The 18,300-nt window shown below is 41.0% G+C and overlaps 1 protein-coding gene across 1 annotated transcript; it reads right to left on the bottom strand.

Moving 5' to 3' along the window:
- Positions 1-14,917: 14,917 nt before the first annotated feature.
- Positions 14,918-17,331, bottom strand: LOC108195443 (probable leucine-rich repeat receptor-like protein kinase At1g35710). Its single transcript, XM_017362406.2, has 2 exons — positions 15,385-17,331; positions 14,918-15,304 (listed from the first exon to the last, which is right to left on the bottom strand). Exons 1-2 carry the CDS (start codon positions 16,973-16,975, stop codon positions 15,009-15,011), a joined length of 1,887 nt encoding a protein of 628 aa, XP_017217895.1. The 5' UTR covers positions 16,976-17,331; the 3' UTR covers positions 14,918-15,008.
- Between the last annotated feature and the right edge of the window lie 969 nt (positions 17,332-18,300).

Here is an 18,300-nt window from a genome sequence, read left to right as displayed (position 1 = left end):
TGTCACGCACCTGAAATTCAAATTCCCAACTCCGTTCGGGGTAGGCGAAGTCAAAGGAGATTCGGAAACAGCCGGGGTATGCTACAGCCAAGCCTTGGTATTGGCGGAAACACACCTAGACAACAAAAGAAAGGCAACCGTCTTCCAAAAGCAGAAAAGCAACAAGAAGCATCGGCCTCACCAGAAAACAAACCCCAAAGGAGAAGTCCAGGTGATCGAACTCGACCCGGGTAACATCAACCCGGGAGCTGCCAACCCTGATCCCAGAAAAAGCAACCAAAAAGCAACCATGAGCTCAGCTCGAGATTTTGTGGAAAAGAACACTGACGCCCGAATCCAGCAAATGATCTCGGCACAAGAATTAACCAAGGTCGAAGCTGCGGTCGAGACCGAGTCGGTCCTGATCGAAAAAGACAACCCGACAAGGAAAGTCAAAATTGGAAAAGGCCTAGATACTGTTTTTAAAGAAGAACTCATCCAACTACTCCGGAGCTATGCAGACGTCTTTGCCTGGAGCCCGGACGACATGCCCGGGTTGGATGAATCATTGGCAATGCACAGCCTTGACGTCGATCCCAAAAAGAGGCCTGTTAAGCAGAAGCGAAGAAATTTTGCCCCGGAGAGGCAGAAGGCAATAGATGAGGAAGTCGGGAAATTAATGAAGGCGGACATCATATGTGAGATCAAATACCCGGAATGGCTCGCCAACGTAGTCATGGTCAAGAAAGCGAATGGAAAGTGGAGGATGTGTGTCGACTACACGGATCTGAATGCAGCATGCCCCAAGGACCCTTATCCTCTACCAAGCATTGACCAGCTTATCGATGCCACGTCCGGACATCTGATGCTAAGTTTCATGGACGCTTTCTCCGGGTACAACCAGGTCAAGATGAACCCAGCAGACATAGCCAAAACAGCCTTCATAACCCACCGGGCAGTCTATGCCTACAAGCTGATGCCTTTCGGGTTAAGGAACGCCGGGTCTACATACCAGAAGGCAATGAATGAAATTTTCAAAGACCAACTTGGAAGAAATTTGGAATGCTACGTCGACGACATCATCTCCAAATCTACATCAGTCCCGGGTCACATTTCAGATCTCAGAGAATGTTTTGAGAACATGAGAAGAACTAAGCTAAAGCTCAATCCAGACAAGTGCACATTCGGGGTAGAGGCTGGAAAGTTTTTGGGTTTCATGGTAAGCAACCGGGGTATCGAGGCTAACCCGGAGAAGATCAAAGCTGTACAAGAGATGCAACCACCTCGGACTCAGAGAGAAGTCCAAAAACTAGCAGGGTCCTTAGCAGCACTTCGAAGGTTTGTCTCCAAACTCGCTGAAAGATGCCTACCGTTCTTTGAGTTGTTAAAAGGGGCGAAAAATCAGAAGTTGGTAGAATGGAGCCCGGATTGCCAAAGAGCTCTTGACGAAATAAAAGCATACTTGTCCAAACCCCCGATCCTGACAAAAGCCCTACCCGGAGAACCTCTCTATCTATACCTGTCAGCCGGACCTTTGGCCGTTGGGGCAGCCCTGATCAGGGAAGAAGCCGGGCAGCAGAAGCCTGTCTACTATGTCAGCCAGGTCCTCAAAGATGCAGAGACCAGATACCCCAACTTAGAAAAATTTGCTTTCGCGCTGATCACCGCCTCCAGGAAACTCAGACACTACTTTCAGGGAAGAGAGATCAGGATCGTCACAGACCAACCTCTAAGGAAAATCATTCACAAGCCTGACATCTCCGGGAGACTAGTGAATTGGGCAATCGAACTTAGCCAGTTCAGCCTGACATTCCTACCCCGGACAGCAGTCAAAGCCCAGGTCCTAGCAGACTTCGTAGTGGAATGCAACTTTCCAGAGAACCAGACAACCCCCATGGAAACTGAACCAGAAGCCCCGGTAGAGTCTAACCCGGGGTCTTGGATACTCCATGTTGACGGCTCCTCAACAACCGAAAGGTCAGGAGCCGGGCTAATCCTGAAAAGCCCGGATGGGTTCACAATCAAAACAGCAATCTCCTTCGGTTTCGCAGCAACCAACAACCAAGCGGAATACGAAGCTCTCCTAGCAGGGTTGAAATTAGTCCGGACCCTGTCTATCCAAAGTCTCACCATCTACAGTGACTCCCAGATCGTGGTCAGGCAGACAAATGGAGAATACCTTGCCAAAGACCCGATCTTAACCAAGTATCAAGCCTTGGTGAAAAGCTACCTTACCCTGATCCCCGGGTGCAAAGTCTTGCAAGTCAACAGAGAAGAAAATGCTGAAGCAGACAACCTCTCCAGGTTGGTCCAAAATTCGGCGGACCTGGACAGTTCAGTCTATTTCGAAGAGTTGCACAAGCCAACAATAGAGCAGGAAGAAATCTTTGAAATCAACAACGACCCTACCTGGATAAACTACATAGAAAAGGGAGAGTTACCCGAAGACAAGGGGAAAGCACAACGGCTGAAGGCTAAGGCAGCAAAATTTTTTGTCGAAGGAGGAACACTCTTCCGCCGGACCTACTCATCTCCAATCCTGAAATGCATAGGTCCGGAGGAGGCTGAATATTGTCTAAGAGAAGTTCACGAAGGGATCTGCGGAGATCACATGTCGGCAAAAGGCCTGGCATATAAAATCATCCGGCAAGGCTACTATTGGCCAACTATCCACCAGGACGCCATGGAGTTTGTAAAAAAATGCAAGAACTGTCAGCTATTCAGCAACGTACCCCGGGTAAGCCCTGTCCTACCCTCCTCAGTTCTATCTCCAATTCCTTTTGCTGTTTGGGGGATAGACATCATGGGACCCTTTCCCCGGGCCAAAGGAGACCTTAGGTACTTACTAGTCTCCATCGACTATATGACCAAGTGGGTCGAAGCTAAAGCAATGCGGACAATCAATCAGCAAGATGTCATCCGGTTCATGGATAACATTCTGATGAGATTCGGGCTACCAAGGGTCCTGGTCTCAGATAATGGACCCCAGTTCATAGGTTCAGAATTTGAAAGCTACCTGGCTGAAAGAGGCATCAAACACAAGAAGTCTTCAGTCGCCTATCCTCAAGGAAATGGTCAAGTAGAGGTCACCAACCGGATCCTCCTGAGAGGAATTGAAAAAAGGCTAGAAGAAAGCAAGAGCAAATGGCCAGAAGAATTGCCGCATGTTCTCTGGTCATATCGAACCAGTCCCCGGACAAGCACCGGCGAGACTCCATTCAAGTTAGCCTATGGAACTGAAGCAATGCTTCCAATTGAAGTCGGATCACCCTCCCATAGGGCAATCAACTTTGACGAGATCGCCAATGAAGAAGGACTCCGAGTCAACCTGGACTTGGTGGACGAGGTCCGAGACCAGGCTATCGCAAGGATGGAAAAATACAAAGAGAAGACCCGGGATCACTTCAGCAAAAAATCCCGGGTTAAGAATTTTCAAACAGGAGACCTGGTCCTACGAGACACCGAAGCCTCTGATCCAACCAACACTGGCAAGTTGATGCCTAAGTGGGAAGGCCCCTACAAAGTCAAAGAAGTCTTAAGACCGGGTACCTACAAACTAGAACACATGGACGGATCAGAGGTATCCAACACCTGGCATGGCCTCAGGTTGAGGAAATTCTATCAGTAAAGCCAACGGGAAGAAAAGACCTTAGAAGACAGCTACATATTCCTAAAAGCAACCATGTATTTTTGATTATCAAAGCTGTGTAATCATCTGAATATCAATGAAGTCTTTTGCTACTTGTGAATCCGTATTGTTATTTACTTAGAAAATTTCTAAGGCAACCAAAACATGTCGAGCAAGCAATCCGAGCTAGATATCTACCCGGGTCCATCCATACAACCATCTAACTTGGAAATTTTCTAAGGATAAAAGCTAAGAAAACAATCAACCCGGGAAGTATCTACCCGGGTCCATCCATACAATCACTAACTTGGAAAATTTTCTAAGTACAAAAAGCAAAAAAAAGCATTCAACCCGGGTAGAATTTACCCGAGTCCATCCACTTTTATTTACTTAGAAAACTTCTAAGGCAACCATCATTCTATTTATTTTGAAAAATTTTCTAAGTGCAAACATATACAAAACAATCAACCCGGGTGAGCATTGCCCGGGTCCATCCATTCTATTTACTTTGAAAAATATTCTAAGTGCAACCCGGGTAAATGTTGCTTCGGTCCACTGGTTCATTTTACTTGGGAAAAGTTTCCAAGTATAAAAAGCAACCTAAGCAGTCATACCCGGGTACATAGTTGCCCGGGTCCATCTATTTACATCCTTTTCATTTATTTGGAAAAATTTTCTAAGTGTGAAGCTATCAAAGCAAGCATACCCGGGTACATAGTTGCCCGGGTCCATCCATTTTTCACCCATTTCATTTACTTGGAAAAATTTTCTAAGTGTGAAGCTATCAAAGCAAGCATACCCGGGTACATAGTTGCCCGGGTCCTTCCATTTCCACCCATTTCATTTACTTAAGAAAAATTTCTAAGTGTGAAAACTACATAAGCAATCAACTCGGGCAATTTTAGCAAACATCTGATAGAAAATAACGAAGCAAACATCCATAATCCCGGGTCCACACGGACCCGGCCAACCAACCAATTCAACAATACAAACACATCTTGATTGTTCTTAAAATAAAGGCAGAAGAAAAATTTCAAGCAGAAGGGTGATCATCAACAGGAGGATCTGGAACAGGAACATCTTGAACAGAAGGATCTTTGACAGGAGTCTCCTCGTCCAGGGGTTCAGACTCAGCAGAAGAGTCCGAGTCCACATCCTGACCCGGGGCCACATAAGGCTCGGGCTCCGCCCCACCTGCATTAACTTTGTTCTTCACATCAATATACAGGTCAATGAAGCTCTGAGCATTGGCACCCGGGTCGGTTTTGATGTGCTTCTCGGCCACCGTCCAGCAGCGCATGACTTCCGCGGCCGCAGCCTTTGCTAGAGCATCTGCATAGACCCGGGACTTTTGGAACTCGGCAACAACTTCAGTCGGGGCTTTCCGGGTCTCTAACTCCTTCTTCAGGTCAGCCACTTCTTTCTCCAGCCCGGATGCCCTCTTCCCCGCATCATCAGCCCGGGCCTCAGCATCTTTGATTTTCTGAGCCAGTTCAGCTTCCTTCTTGAGCTCAGCCTCTTTGATCTTAGTAGCCAAACCCGACTCCAACGCCTCCCGGGCCGACCTCTCTATATCGAGGTCCTTCTCCAGCTTCACTGCTTTGGCATGATTGGCAATAGAGAAATCCCTCTCCTTCTTCAAGTTGGCCAAAGCATGGGTATTGAACCCGGCCAAGCGACCACCGAGCTAACAGAGAAACATTAGACCCGGGTCAGCAAAACCAGAATTATAAAGAACAAGGAAAGCAAGACAAAGTACAAAAGGAAAACCGAACCCGGGTAGGAAAATTACCTGACCCCATAGATCCCCGATCTCCTTAAAATTCTCGACCAGACCCTGATCTTCCATCATCTCCCAATCCTGATCAGAGGGGAGCTCGGACATTAATCCAATCACTTTCTTGACCGGATATTTTCCAAACCTGGGCGCCGGGCGGGAACCACCCTCGAGTTCGACCCCCAGGTCCACCACTTCCATCACAGACTTTCCCGGATCCTCCCCCGTCATGTCAATCACCTGTTTCTGAGAAGAATCAGTCTTCTTTTTCTTTTTCTTTGGCTCGTGGACCGGGCTCTCCACCTCCACAGCATCAACTCCCAGCTCCTGATCTTCAACCGGGACCTCCGGGTCCGGAGTAGCACTCGAATGCCCGGTCCCAGCTGTCTCCTGGCGGGAAGACCCGGATTCCCCCCTCTTGGCGCCCCTTTTCTTCTTCGCCGACTTATCCTTCGGCTGTGGCTTTGGAAGGGTATGAACTCCCCCCAAATTCCTCAAGGCAGCAGCAAAAGAGTCGTTGGCAGACATAGCTCTCCAGAGATCCGGGTCGAAGTAGGGAAGACCTGCCAAGAGTCAAGAGAACCCGGGTCAATAAGAAAACAATGCGACAAATCATACAAAGGAAAATGCCACAATAAAATATCCTAAGGAACATGCAGATTGCAAACAAAAGGACCCGGACAAGGTAGCAACATGCACATTACAAGACAAGGAGACCCGGACAAAATACAACAAAAACAACAACAAAAGATGCAACTCACAGCCACCCTCGTGTAATTGATCGTGCCGCATAAACGTGTCCCGGGTCAGTTGAAACCCGAGGCAGTTACAGAACTCGGCCAACTGGTCCCGAAACTCCCCAGCCGCCCCGGGCGCACCGAAGTCCGTCCTCACTTTCTCGTCGTCTGTCTCGATATAAGGCATAAAAGCCAAGTCCAAGCCCTTCAACATAATTACCTCGCCATTCCATCCCTTCAGCGAGCTTTGATGGATAACCGGGCTTATGAACCCGGAGCCCAAACCGCACTCCTTCGACCGGAAGCGCAACTCATACAACGGCTTCACCCCAGACTTCTTGAACTGAAAAAGCATATGGAACAGCTTCAAGGTCGGGTAGTAGTTCTTCTTATTGCACGCCCACAAAAACCAAGTCATCCACTTTATTGCATTCGGCGTGAGCTGCATGGGAGAGATCTTAAACTCGTATTTGCAGAGGTGCTTGAAAAAAATATGCCACCTCGGGTTCCACCCCGACCGAAGATGCTCGAGCCACACCGGGATGAAACCGTCAGCCGGGCGATGGTAGATTTTTTCCCCGGGCTCGGGCCACCTCCACTCAACTTCGGGTGGCAACTGAAAGGCTGTCCGGATCAACCGATCAGCTACATCCGGAGACAGCTCTTTTATATGACTCTTTACTGGGAATGGAGCCCGGACCCCGGATAGCTCTCGGAACCTCTCGTCGAATTCTTCTTTATTATAAGGTCCCAGCCGCCCGTTGGGATGCTTAAGTCTATAGAAGCCGGACATGTTGGCATAGAAGCTTTTTTCCTCCACCAGAGGCCCCTTGGTGATAAAATAGGACTTAGAGTTCCCCCACATCCCCTCCGGAGTCATTATTACTTGCTTACCGGACGTGAGTACCACATCCTGATGAACGGATACGACCCCGGACTCCGCAATCTCTCTCTCTGCCATCTTTACCCGGGCACGATAAGATAAAGTCTGAACCTCGTCGCACTCTGTATCGCTAGAAAATTCTCCGGGCACCGCCGAATAAGCGACAACCTCTTGTCTTGGCCTTTTAGAGAGCCGGACCCGGGCACGATGAGCAAGGGCGTTATACCCGTCTGATTCACTATCACTAGAGGACTCCTCAGAAATTTGTCTTGGCCGCGTGGGGATCCGGACCATGGACCTAAATACAGAAGACAACCCGGATCAGTTTTAAGAATTCACAATTCATTTCAAGTTTTATTAAGGTCCGGATCCCGTCCTAAGTCTATGTGAAGAATACCAGGTCGGAAAGAAGCAATCGAACACACGCAAAAACCTACCCGGGTCCTCTCCTTTTTCAGATCTATGTGGGAGAGGAATACCAGTTATCATAAGCAAACCCGGGTCCTATGTACATACTACAACACAAAAAGCTTTCCCAAGTACAAAACGAAACACCCTAAATCTACCCAACCCGGGCAGAAGGATAGAACCCGGGCTCAGTCCAAATAACCCCAAAGCAACCAGCCCCAAACTTACCCTACCCGGGCATGACTATCACACCCGGGTCCAGTTCAAAAACCAAAAGCCACAAACAGTTTTATAAACATTTCAAACCAAAAATCAAGATCAAAACCCAAGCCCTTACAGTTATACACATACAGACACACATATACGGCCAAGAACACGAGGCCAAAACCCAGAAATTCAAACATTCAAATACAAACCCAGCCAAACTCGAACCACAAAACCCAGAAAAACACCGAAAAATATCAAAATCAAACCAACCCACCCAAGCATACAACCTAATCTACTGTGAAAGCAAAATACCAAAACAACAAACGCAAAAAGCACGACTGCTTACAAAGACAAAACAACCGAAAATATCAACAGAGAAAATGTACGAAGTAAGAGCAAGGAGGCGAAGAGGAGACTCACCGTGATTGGCGACGAAGCAAGAACAGCGATGATAATGATGCCTGAGATTCCAGCGAAAACCTCCAAAGACAGCCCCAACGAACGGCGGCAAAAAGAAATACACGAGAGCAGTTATTTTTTGAAAGAGAAAGGAGAAAATGGAGAAGGCAAGAATGAAAAGTAGAATGAGGGGGGAAACCTTTATATATAGCCTGGGGACTAGGGGCCACGTGGCAGCACCTTATTCGCAGGAAAATAATAACTACGGCTGTAATTATTACTTCTCTCAAAAGCAGCAACGATACGAGTTCCAAGGCGCGAGACGTTACAGGACATCACTTCGAATTCCACACCCAAAAAACGTTTCACAATCAAGGAACTCGGGCAAACAACTAAACCCGGCCACCACGTCTATCCGGATCCACGCAGGCAGGGGGGCAAGCACAACAACTACCTCTACCCGGATCCACGCAGGCAGAGGGGCAAACACAAACATCTACATCTACCTGGATCCACTAGGCCAAAGCAAGAACTCTACTCTACTCCCTCACATAGAAAATCTATATAAGGGAGTGGGGGGCAAATGATACGGTATAACCCGAATCCCCCACAGCCGGGCCAACTTGAGGACTGATATGGTATAACCCGGATCCTCCACAGCCGGGCCAACTTGAGGACCACCCACAGCCGAGCCAACTTGAGGACTGATATGGTATAACCCGGATCCTCCACAGCCGGGCCAACTTGAGGACCAGGGTCCTCGGGAAGCACAGCATCTCAGACCTACATGACCCGGGGTAGGGATTGGACCCGGGTACCTCCTGAACACACCCTTCGACCGGGGTCCAAACATGTACCAGCCGACAACTACTGCACAAGCCACAGACTGACACGATGAAGACAAATATAACGGTCAACTACTGGCGATAGGGACAAGCCAGGGAACATTCCAAAATACTACTCCTACGCTGACACCTGGACACGTGTAGGGGATCAAACCCTTACACGTGTAGGACCAGGATCCAGGTACGCATCCTTGAACCCTAATCCTTGGCCTATAAATAGACCAAGGATCAAGAGTTCAAGGGGAACTTCTCTGGACACTCATTCTCTGCACACACTCAAGCACTCAGCATACATATAAACACTCTCAGCCATCAGCCATCAGCCACCAGCAACCATCATATATACACTTTCACCCACCACACATAGATAGCACTTTCTCTAATCTTTATCCTTCCGAAACCCCCGCTTACTCTCACGCCGGAGGCGCTTCGGGGCAAAACCCCCCCGCCGGCGTTGTTTTGTAGGCCCCCATCCAGCAGCGACACCACGGAACCACCAGTCACGGCGGAGGAAGGACCGGGATCGGAGATTGGCGTTATCACGTATCATATAGAGATTTTACCAATTACAAATTGTTTGATTGGATTTGCAGCAAGTACGTTACGTTGCATAAGTTGTCTATCCTCAACTGGGGCACATGTAAAGTTATAATATAATTAATCTTTTTTGTGATGTAGTTATCATCTTTTCCATTTTTAACACTTAATTTGAACATTGAATATGTTTTGATGGTTGTGTGTTATGTATTTTTTCTCCTTATATAACTCATTTTGTCTATCAAATATCTTAAATATACTAAAAATATGTTATTGTGAACATCTTAGATAATTATAAATATATTCAGAGTAAAATCTTTTTAACATATATAGAATATTTGATAAATAAAAAAGTCATAAATTCTTATTAAAGTAGCATAAAGTAGAAGTGATTTTATTTGACCTAACATTAATCAGGTTCCAAATAATTTATATATTATAAAGAGTTTTGAAAACACAATAAATAATACTTTTTAAACAAATTGATATAGTTATATATAAAATATGGAGGTGATATATTAAAATTAAAAAATAATTATAACAATATATTTTATAGATTATATTTTGAAATGTTCAAATACAAATTTAAAATATGTGAAACATCTGAAAATGTTTGAACTAGAATATAGGTGGACATAATTATCTATCAGTATTAGTCGTACGTGGAGAAAAGATATATAAAACACAATATTAAATATCAAAAAATTATATGAAAAGTAGAAAAAGAGATGGATGTATCATAAAAAACAGTAATTATTACTATAAAGTTTGATCTTCGCTCTTCTTTACATATTCTGGTAATTCTGGCTCTCTAAAAAAAATTTCTCTTTGACCAACTCCAAAAGAAGTGCAAGTTACTTTATTTATAAACTAGTGAATAAAGCCGCGCTTCGCGGCGGCGTTATGATTTTTTTTATAATTTTGATACGAATTAATATTATAATTGCATAAAAGTTATTTTGAGTCATGTTCCCGTTAAACATATCATTAATAAAGAAAATATTATAATAATTATAAAAATTTGTTTAAGTGACCCTCTTGTCAAACACAATACTAATAAAAAAAATAGTTTGAACCGCCCTCCCATCAAAGATAATATTAATCAATAATTATTATAATTATGATAAAATTAAATATAATAATATAGATAAAAATAGTTTGAGCTGCTCTCTTGTCAAACACAATACTAATAACAAATAGTTATAACATAGATATTAGTTTGAGTCGCCCTACCCCTACCGTCAAACATAATACTAATAAAAATTATTATAATTACGATATGATAAAGTTAAAGATTATGATTGGATAAAAATTATTTTCAGTTTTGGTCCCGTTTTAATAAAAAATAATATTATAACTTAGATAAATATATTTTAGCCGCTTTTCCGTCAAACTTAATACTAATAGAAAATTTATTATTATTTAGATAAAAATTAATTTGGGCCGCCCTCCCCTCAAACACAATACTAATCAAGATTATAATAAAATTATAATTATAATCGGATAAATATATCCAATTTCATAGATTTTAACTATTATATATTTTTTTAAGATTTTTATTTCTTAATTGTTTAGAATTATCTCTCTTTTCTTTTAAGATTCCTATTTCTTAACTACTTAGAATTTCATAGATTTTAGCTATTATATTTTTGTTAAAATTCCTATTTTTTAACTACTTAAAATTATATCTCTTTTACGATTACTGTATTTTAGCTACTTTACCTATTTTCACTCAAAAAAATAGAAAAATTAAACGGAGAGTTTATAGAGACGCCACCTAAAGCCACGCTTCGCAGCGTCGTTATAAATTTTGATATGAATTAATATCATAATAACATAAAAATTTGAGTCATCTTCCCGTTAAACATATTACTAATAAAAATTATTATAATTAGTAAAGAAATTTGTTTAAGTGGCCATCTTGTCAAACACAATACTAATAGTAAAATTAGTTTGAACCGGCCTCTCGTGAAAGACAATATTAATCCATAATTATTATTTTTATGATAAAATTATATATTATAATTTAGATCAAAATTAGTTTGAGCCGCTTTCTTGTCAAACACAATACTAATAACAAAATATTATAACTTAGATATTAGTTTGAGTCGCCTTACTGTCAAACACAATACTAATAAAAATTATTCTAATTATGATAAAATTAAAGATTATAATTGGATAAAAATTATTTTGAACCATGGAACCGTTTTAACAAAAAAAATATTATAACATGGATAAAAATTATATTAGCCACTTTCCCGTCAAACATAATACTAATAGAAAAATTATTATTATTTAGATAAAAATTAGTTTGGGCTGCCTCCCGTGCCTGTCAAACACAATGCTAATCAAGAATCATTTACATTATTATAAAATCAATATATGATTCCTATTTTATATATCTTATTTTTTTGTTAATTATTTTTATTTTATGATTCCTATTTATTGGTTAAAAATTATTATTCTTTTATGGTTTCAATTTTTTTGCTATTAGTTTTTTTAATGATTAATATCTTTACAATCCTTTTTTTATACGAAATTTTAAAAAAATTATAAGACTAAATTGAAAATAAAAATTGTACGTATTACCCTACAAATCCTAAATATAAATTGTATTTTATCAATGATTGTTAGTTTAAATGAATATAATCCTACTCCTTTTAGGATTCATAAATAAGAAAAGAATTGTATTGCCTTTAGAATCCAAAGCGAAAAGAATTGTAATAACTTTTGGAATCCTTGAACCTGATTTTTTAAATATAATCCTATTTCTTTTAGGATTACTAAATAAAAAAAAGAATTGTATTATCTTTAGAATTCAATAAGAAATACTAAATAAAAAAGAAAAGAATTGTATTATCTTTGGGATTCAATAAGAAAAGAGTTGTATTACTTTTAGAATTCTTTAACTTGATTTTTTGAATTATAATTATATTTTTTCTCTCCGAAATTTAAGAAAAATTAGAAAACTGAATCGAACAATTCTAGAGACGCCCGCATCCTCCTTTATATATATATATATTGATTAAATATAATTTTAAATATATATATATATATATATATATATATATATATATATAATTTTCTAATATTTTTTTTTTTTTGCCACGGAAAGTAAAGATTTTACATCTACGATCAGCTATAGAACAGCTATATCTCGCTAATAGAACAGCTATATCTCGCTAAGTAGTGAGCTACTCTTCGCGGACCTGTCTCACAAACCTTAACACAATGTTTTGAGCACATAAATCTGAAAGAAGAGATCTGCAGTCCTCGATCACCTTTCCTAGATAAGATAAACTGGAGAAAGAGCTGCGAATGAGCTGCACAACCTGTAAGCAATCAGTTTCCAACACTACATTACTCAGACACTTTTGTTTCGTCCAACTGAGGGCTTCTTTAATACCCAGAGCTTCTGCAAATTCGGGAGTTACACAACCTGGAGAACATTTTGAAATAGCTTCGATTAGAGTACCACAATGATCACGAATAATAAAAGCGTAGCTGTATCGTCTTGGATCTTCGAAGATAGCTGCATCGATATTAAACTTAACACTATTTTCTGTTGGGAGATTCCACTGTTCTTGACCGTCTTCAGAGGTCATAAAACCTAAGAAAGAGTCATAATTTTTGTCTTGAACAGATCGCCATTGGTTAAGAAAGGAGAGTGCCGAATTCACTACCTCGAGGGGGTCGATACTACGTTGCTTCCATATTGAATCATTCCTGTTCTTCCATATTATCCAGCATAGAGTTGCATGGGTATATATCTCTTCCAGATGTTGGTGACCAAATAAAGCATGAAGCCAATCTGCAAATGATATGACTGAACCTTGAAGTGTGGATAGAAATGAACTTCCCACAAGCTTGTGACAGTAATCTGCAAATGTGCATGAGACCAGGGCATGCATAACAGTTTCTGGTTCCTCATTACAAATGGGACACGGAGAATTAACATTCACATTCCTAGCACGTAAAAGATCTTTGGTTGGTAAGCACCCAGAAGCAGCACGCCACATAAATTTTTTTACCTTGGATGGTATTTTCAATTGCCACAATTTTCTCCAGAACCCAGAGTTGTCAGCAGAATTAGGATTGGCCTTGGACTTTTGAATGCTGATGTACGCGCTCTTGACAGAATAATGACCCATCTTTTCATGTCTCCAATACCAGGTATCTTTGACGTTCTCTTGAAGGGGGATTGAAAGAATAAGCTCTGCATCCCGTGTTTCAAACACGTCCGTGATCAAGTCCACGTCCCATACTGATTCCCCTGTATGCATTAAGGAGGCCACCTTTTTGTTAACAATTGAATCGCTAACAGTATGAATATAAGGGTCTTCTGTAAAAGGAAGCCATGGATTGTGCAAGATATCAATGTTCTGGCCATTGCCTACGCGACAAGAAATTCCCTGAGCAATCAGATTCTGAGTTTCGAACATGCTACGCCAGACATAGCTTGGATTTACACCAAGCTTAGCCGTTAGAAACGTTCCGTTAGAATAATATCGGGCCTTATAAACTTTGCTGACCAACTTATCAGGATGAGTCACCAATCTCCAAGCCTGGCTTCCTAGTAAAGCAATATTGAAGTCTCGAAGACACCTGAAGCCCATACCTCCTTCAAGCTTGGTCGAACATAGTCTACTCCAACACATCCAATGGATGTTTTTATTTTTAGCAGGGTCTGTTCTCCACCAGAATTTAGACATGACCATTTCTAAATCCTTGCACACTTCAAGAGGGAGCAGAAAAACACTCATTGAGTAACTAGGAAGGGTCTGAGCGACAGACTTAATTAGAATTTCTTTCCCTCCTTTCGATAAATTTTTCTTGTCCCAGCCTTGGATTCTCTCTTGTAACCTCTCCTTTATAAACCCAAAAACTTCTGATTTTTTGCCAGAAATCATATTTGGAAGGCCTAGATATAGACTATTAGCTCCTGCTTCTTTGATTTGCAGCTGGTGATAAATCTCTGACTTAAGATGGGAACTGCAATTACGGCTATAGAATACTGAAGATTTGTCTGCATTAATCTGCTGCCCGGAAGCCTTCTCAAATGCTTTCAACATATTCAGAACATGTTTTGCACTTTCTACATTTGCTTTACAAAAGATATAACAATCATCTGCGAAAAACATGTGAGAGATAGGAGGCGCATTACGAGCAACTTTGATGCCTTGAATCAGACCTTTCTTCTCATATTCAGAAATCAAAGAAGTGAATCCTTCTATACAGATTAAAAATAGATAAGAGGACAAGGGATCACCTTGTCTAAGGCCACGAGTGGGAACAATTCGACCAAAATTTCTTCCGGCATGACTAACTTTATAATCTATCATGTATATTCAACTTTTAGCTTGCAAATTAGAAGTTGACTTGTAAACAATACAAAACAAACCGTTTTAAGACTACGAACTGAGAAGAAAAGCTCAGCAACTAGCCCTGGGATTCTGTTAAGGCCAAGCAGTTCTGTGAATAAATATGTAGGTCTATGTAAGGTAGTTGACATTAGCAGATCCTTAAAAACATTTTGCAATCAATTAGGTTTGCAAGTTACAATATTACAATGTCAATGCGCTTTAAAAAAAACTGGACCCTGTTTTCTTCACTTTTGAAATTGCATAGACACGCGTTGCATAGTTGGGCGTGATTTAGGATTAGAACTTAAACACCCAAGTGCCAACTCCAGAACCAAAGCAATGTGGCGCTCAACCAACACATCAGTTGGACGGGGAAGCCGTGAATCTAGCACATCTTTCAACATTAGATCGTGCCCCGACTTGAAGGAGGACAACGATGACAACAGCTCTCCTGGATGTCTGCCCATTATCGTTTCCAGTGCCACAATCCCAAAGCTATACACATCACAATTTTGAGTTGCGACCATTGTGTAAGCAAGTTCTACATAATTTAGAAACAAAATAAGTCATTGCATTCTTTAAATAGGAAATAATGTTAAGGAATGGAGATAAGCTGTTTACCTGGAGCCATGTAACCGAGAGTGCCTGCAGCTGCAGTATAGTAATTTGACGAATCTGGTAGCAGTCTCGCTGCACCAAAATCACCTACAAAACCTTCCAATTTCGAGTTCAATAATATGTTGTTGCTTGATATGTCGCGGTGAATGATGGATGGATTGCAATCATGATGCATGTATGATAAAGCATATGCGACACTTTTAACTATGTTTATCCTTCTTTCCCAACTCAAGTGGACAGCTCCTATTTCATCCCTCAGCACACAGAATAAGCTTCCTCTTTCCATGTACTCATAAACCAGAAACATGAACCTGTCATGTAAGCAAAATCCATATAGCTTAATGATGTTCTTATGTCTTATATTTGATAAAACTTTTGCTTCGTTCCTGAAACTCTCTTCAAAATCCGGGTCCTCACGTTCCATCTGGTGAAGTTTCTTGAGGGCCACCACTTTCCCACCCGGCAATGCTGCCGCATAAACACTGCCATAACCACCTGTTCCTATGCAATTCCGTATGTCAAAGTTATTTGTTGCCCCTATGAGGTCTTCATATGCTATAGTTCCATTATAATCCCATATTGAGAAAAAATCACCATTTTTTCGTATTTCAATCTTACTTTGAACTCCCTTAGACTTGTACAGCCTAATAAATACAAAGCCTAACAATAAGACAATAAAGAAAACAGAAACCGAAACAGCAGCACAGAGGACAATTAGATCTTTGTTGTTGGTTGTGGTGGAATCGTTCTTGTTTGTCACAGTGCTGTGTATAAATACCCGAGAACAAGTCCGACTCCCGTTGAGAGAATTGTTTGACAAGTCAATTGCAGAAGTCTGACAAAAATTACATAGACAAGACGGGATTGTACCAGAGAGATTGTTGCGGGAGAGATTCAAGTAGCGTAAATAAGCCAAATTTCCCAATGCTGAGGGTATAAATCCCGACAAATTATTCCTACTCAAATCCAATCGTGTCAGATTCAAGTCCCTAAAAGATGAAGGGATAGCACCTGTGAAGTAGTTTCTGTCAAGTTGCAGCACTTGCAGTCGAGGCAAGTATCCTAATGACGAAGGAATTAGGCCACCAAAGTTATTGGCACCAAGATTCAGATATATCAAATTTTTGTTCATATTCAAGGGAATAGATCCACTTAGATAGTTACTGGATACATCAAGCCAAGTTAGTTGTGTAAGGTTAGTCAATGATTCAGGTAGGTTCCCCCTAAGAGAATTTCGAGAAAGCACAAGGTTAGTAGCTTTAGAAAGCATACCAACTTGGTAAGGGATGTTTCCTTTCAGACCACAATTCCTGAGATCTAAGCTTTCTAAATTTGGTAAAGATGCAAAGTTCAGCGCTTTCAGCTCGCCTCCCACGTGCCTTCTAAGTTTAATACTAGTAACATTCCCAGCAGCATTGCAACTGATCCCTTCCCAGCTGCAATAATGCATTTGTGAAGTGTTGTGTCGTGTCCACCAGCCGCAGCCAAGGAGAGTTTGCTCCTCAGTCACCGAATTATCATGGCAGTTGAAGGCACCGATGTCAGCTGCTACAAATATCACTATTAGCCATGGGTAAACAATAAAACTCTTCATCACACCACAATTTAATTGGGGTACTTTTAGTAAGTTGCTTGAGATCGAGATATGTAACGTAGAATTTAAGCAATCAGGAAGTCAAGAATTACTCTCATAGAACTAGAAAAACATCTAATGCTTCCTCCTCTGCTTACAACACTACTCTCCCGGTTGACATGACTAGATGGTGTGAATTTGAACTTCAAATGTCAAAAATGTGATATGTGATGATTCAAGGAGATCTTCATGAGTCAACTAATAAGAGATAGCACTATCAAGAATGGTAGGTATGTGTGTTGCTTCTTTAAATTCTATCTCTATCCTTCATTCAAAGAAGAAAATAGTGTAGTGAAGACTGAAGAATTGGTCATCAGTCAAAACACGGAAGATTCAAATTTAAAGCCTACTAAACCCATCTATCTACAAGTATAAGTATCATCGTAGTCATGAAATTTGGAAATTTCAATCTTATTCAATTAACAGGATGCGGTATACTCTGACTTGGCCATTTCAGGATTCATACAACCATCGATTTCGACGAACCAAGCATTAGATATTTTTCAGCAACTCCTAAACAAGGAGCTCTATATAGTGACACACTCGGGCCAAATCAGGCTCTGGTGCCGCTTAAACCTTTTTCTAGTTATATGCGAAATCCTATTGTAACTAGACTGTTTAGTAAGAAAAGTAGGAGTATATGAATGAGTTGAGCGATCAAGATTCAGGAACATATACGATCTATTCTTTATTCCTGATGAAGAAAATAATCATTGCTTTCAAAAAGATTCACAAAAATAATCTTTACTTGGGAGAAGTCGAGACCAAAGAAAACATCTTTCCCTAATGCTACATTTATAATTGATGTACCAAAGATGCCAAGATAGGAGGAAGAGGTGCCTCCTTACCTAAACACAAAACAGGACCATCTTATAAATCTGTGTTCACTTGGATGGAATGAAATAGGTAGAGAATGAAATGAAATTTGTACTCTAAACTGGGGGTGATTAGAAAAAAATCTGTAGTGCTCATTCCACTTCAACATCATGTTTTTCTACAATCTTTATCATAGAAAATTTGGATTCACTCATATTTAGTCAATATTTTCTCATATTCTCTTCTTTCTCCATATAACTTTTTTTAAGATTTTCATTCAAAACGCAACCATAGAGTGCAGTCTGTTCCTCATTGCATTGATAATCCATCCTCAGGGATGGATAATCCATCAGCTGTTTCATACACAACTACACAGTGAGAATTTCCAGGTTTTAATTCTACACACACCCCTGGCCTCTCTAGTTATACTAGATATACTTGTTAAGGTACAAAAAATAAAATTTCATAGA

This window comes from Daucus carota, chromosome 7 (assembly GCF_001625215.2).
Source record: "Daucus carota subsp. sativus chromosome 7, DH1 v3.0, whole genome shotgun sequence".
NCBI classification, from domain to species: Eukaryota; Viridiplantae; Streptophyta; class Magnoliopsida; order Apiales; family Apiaceae; genus Daucus; species Daucus carota.
The sequence above is the reverse complement of the archived record's forward strand: the minus strand, read 5'-3'. Positions and strand labels throughout refer to the sequence as shown.

Coding starts and splice junctions, on each gene's coding strand:
- LOC108195443 (XM_017362406.2), bottom strand. CDS start 16,975: ATGAAGAGTTTTATTGTTTACCCATGGCTAATAGTGATATTTGTAGCA. Junction 15,305..15,384: donor TCTCGGTTACATGGCTCCAG/GTAAACAGCTTA, acceptor TAAATTATGTAG/AACTTGCTTACACAATGGTC.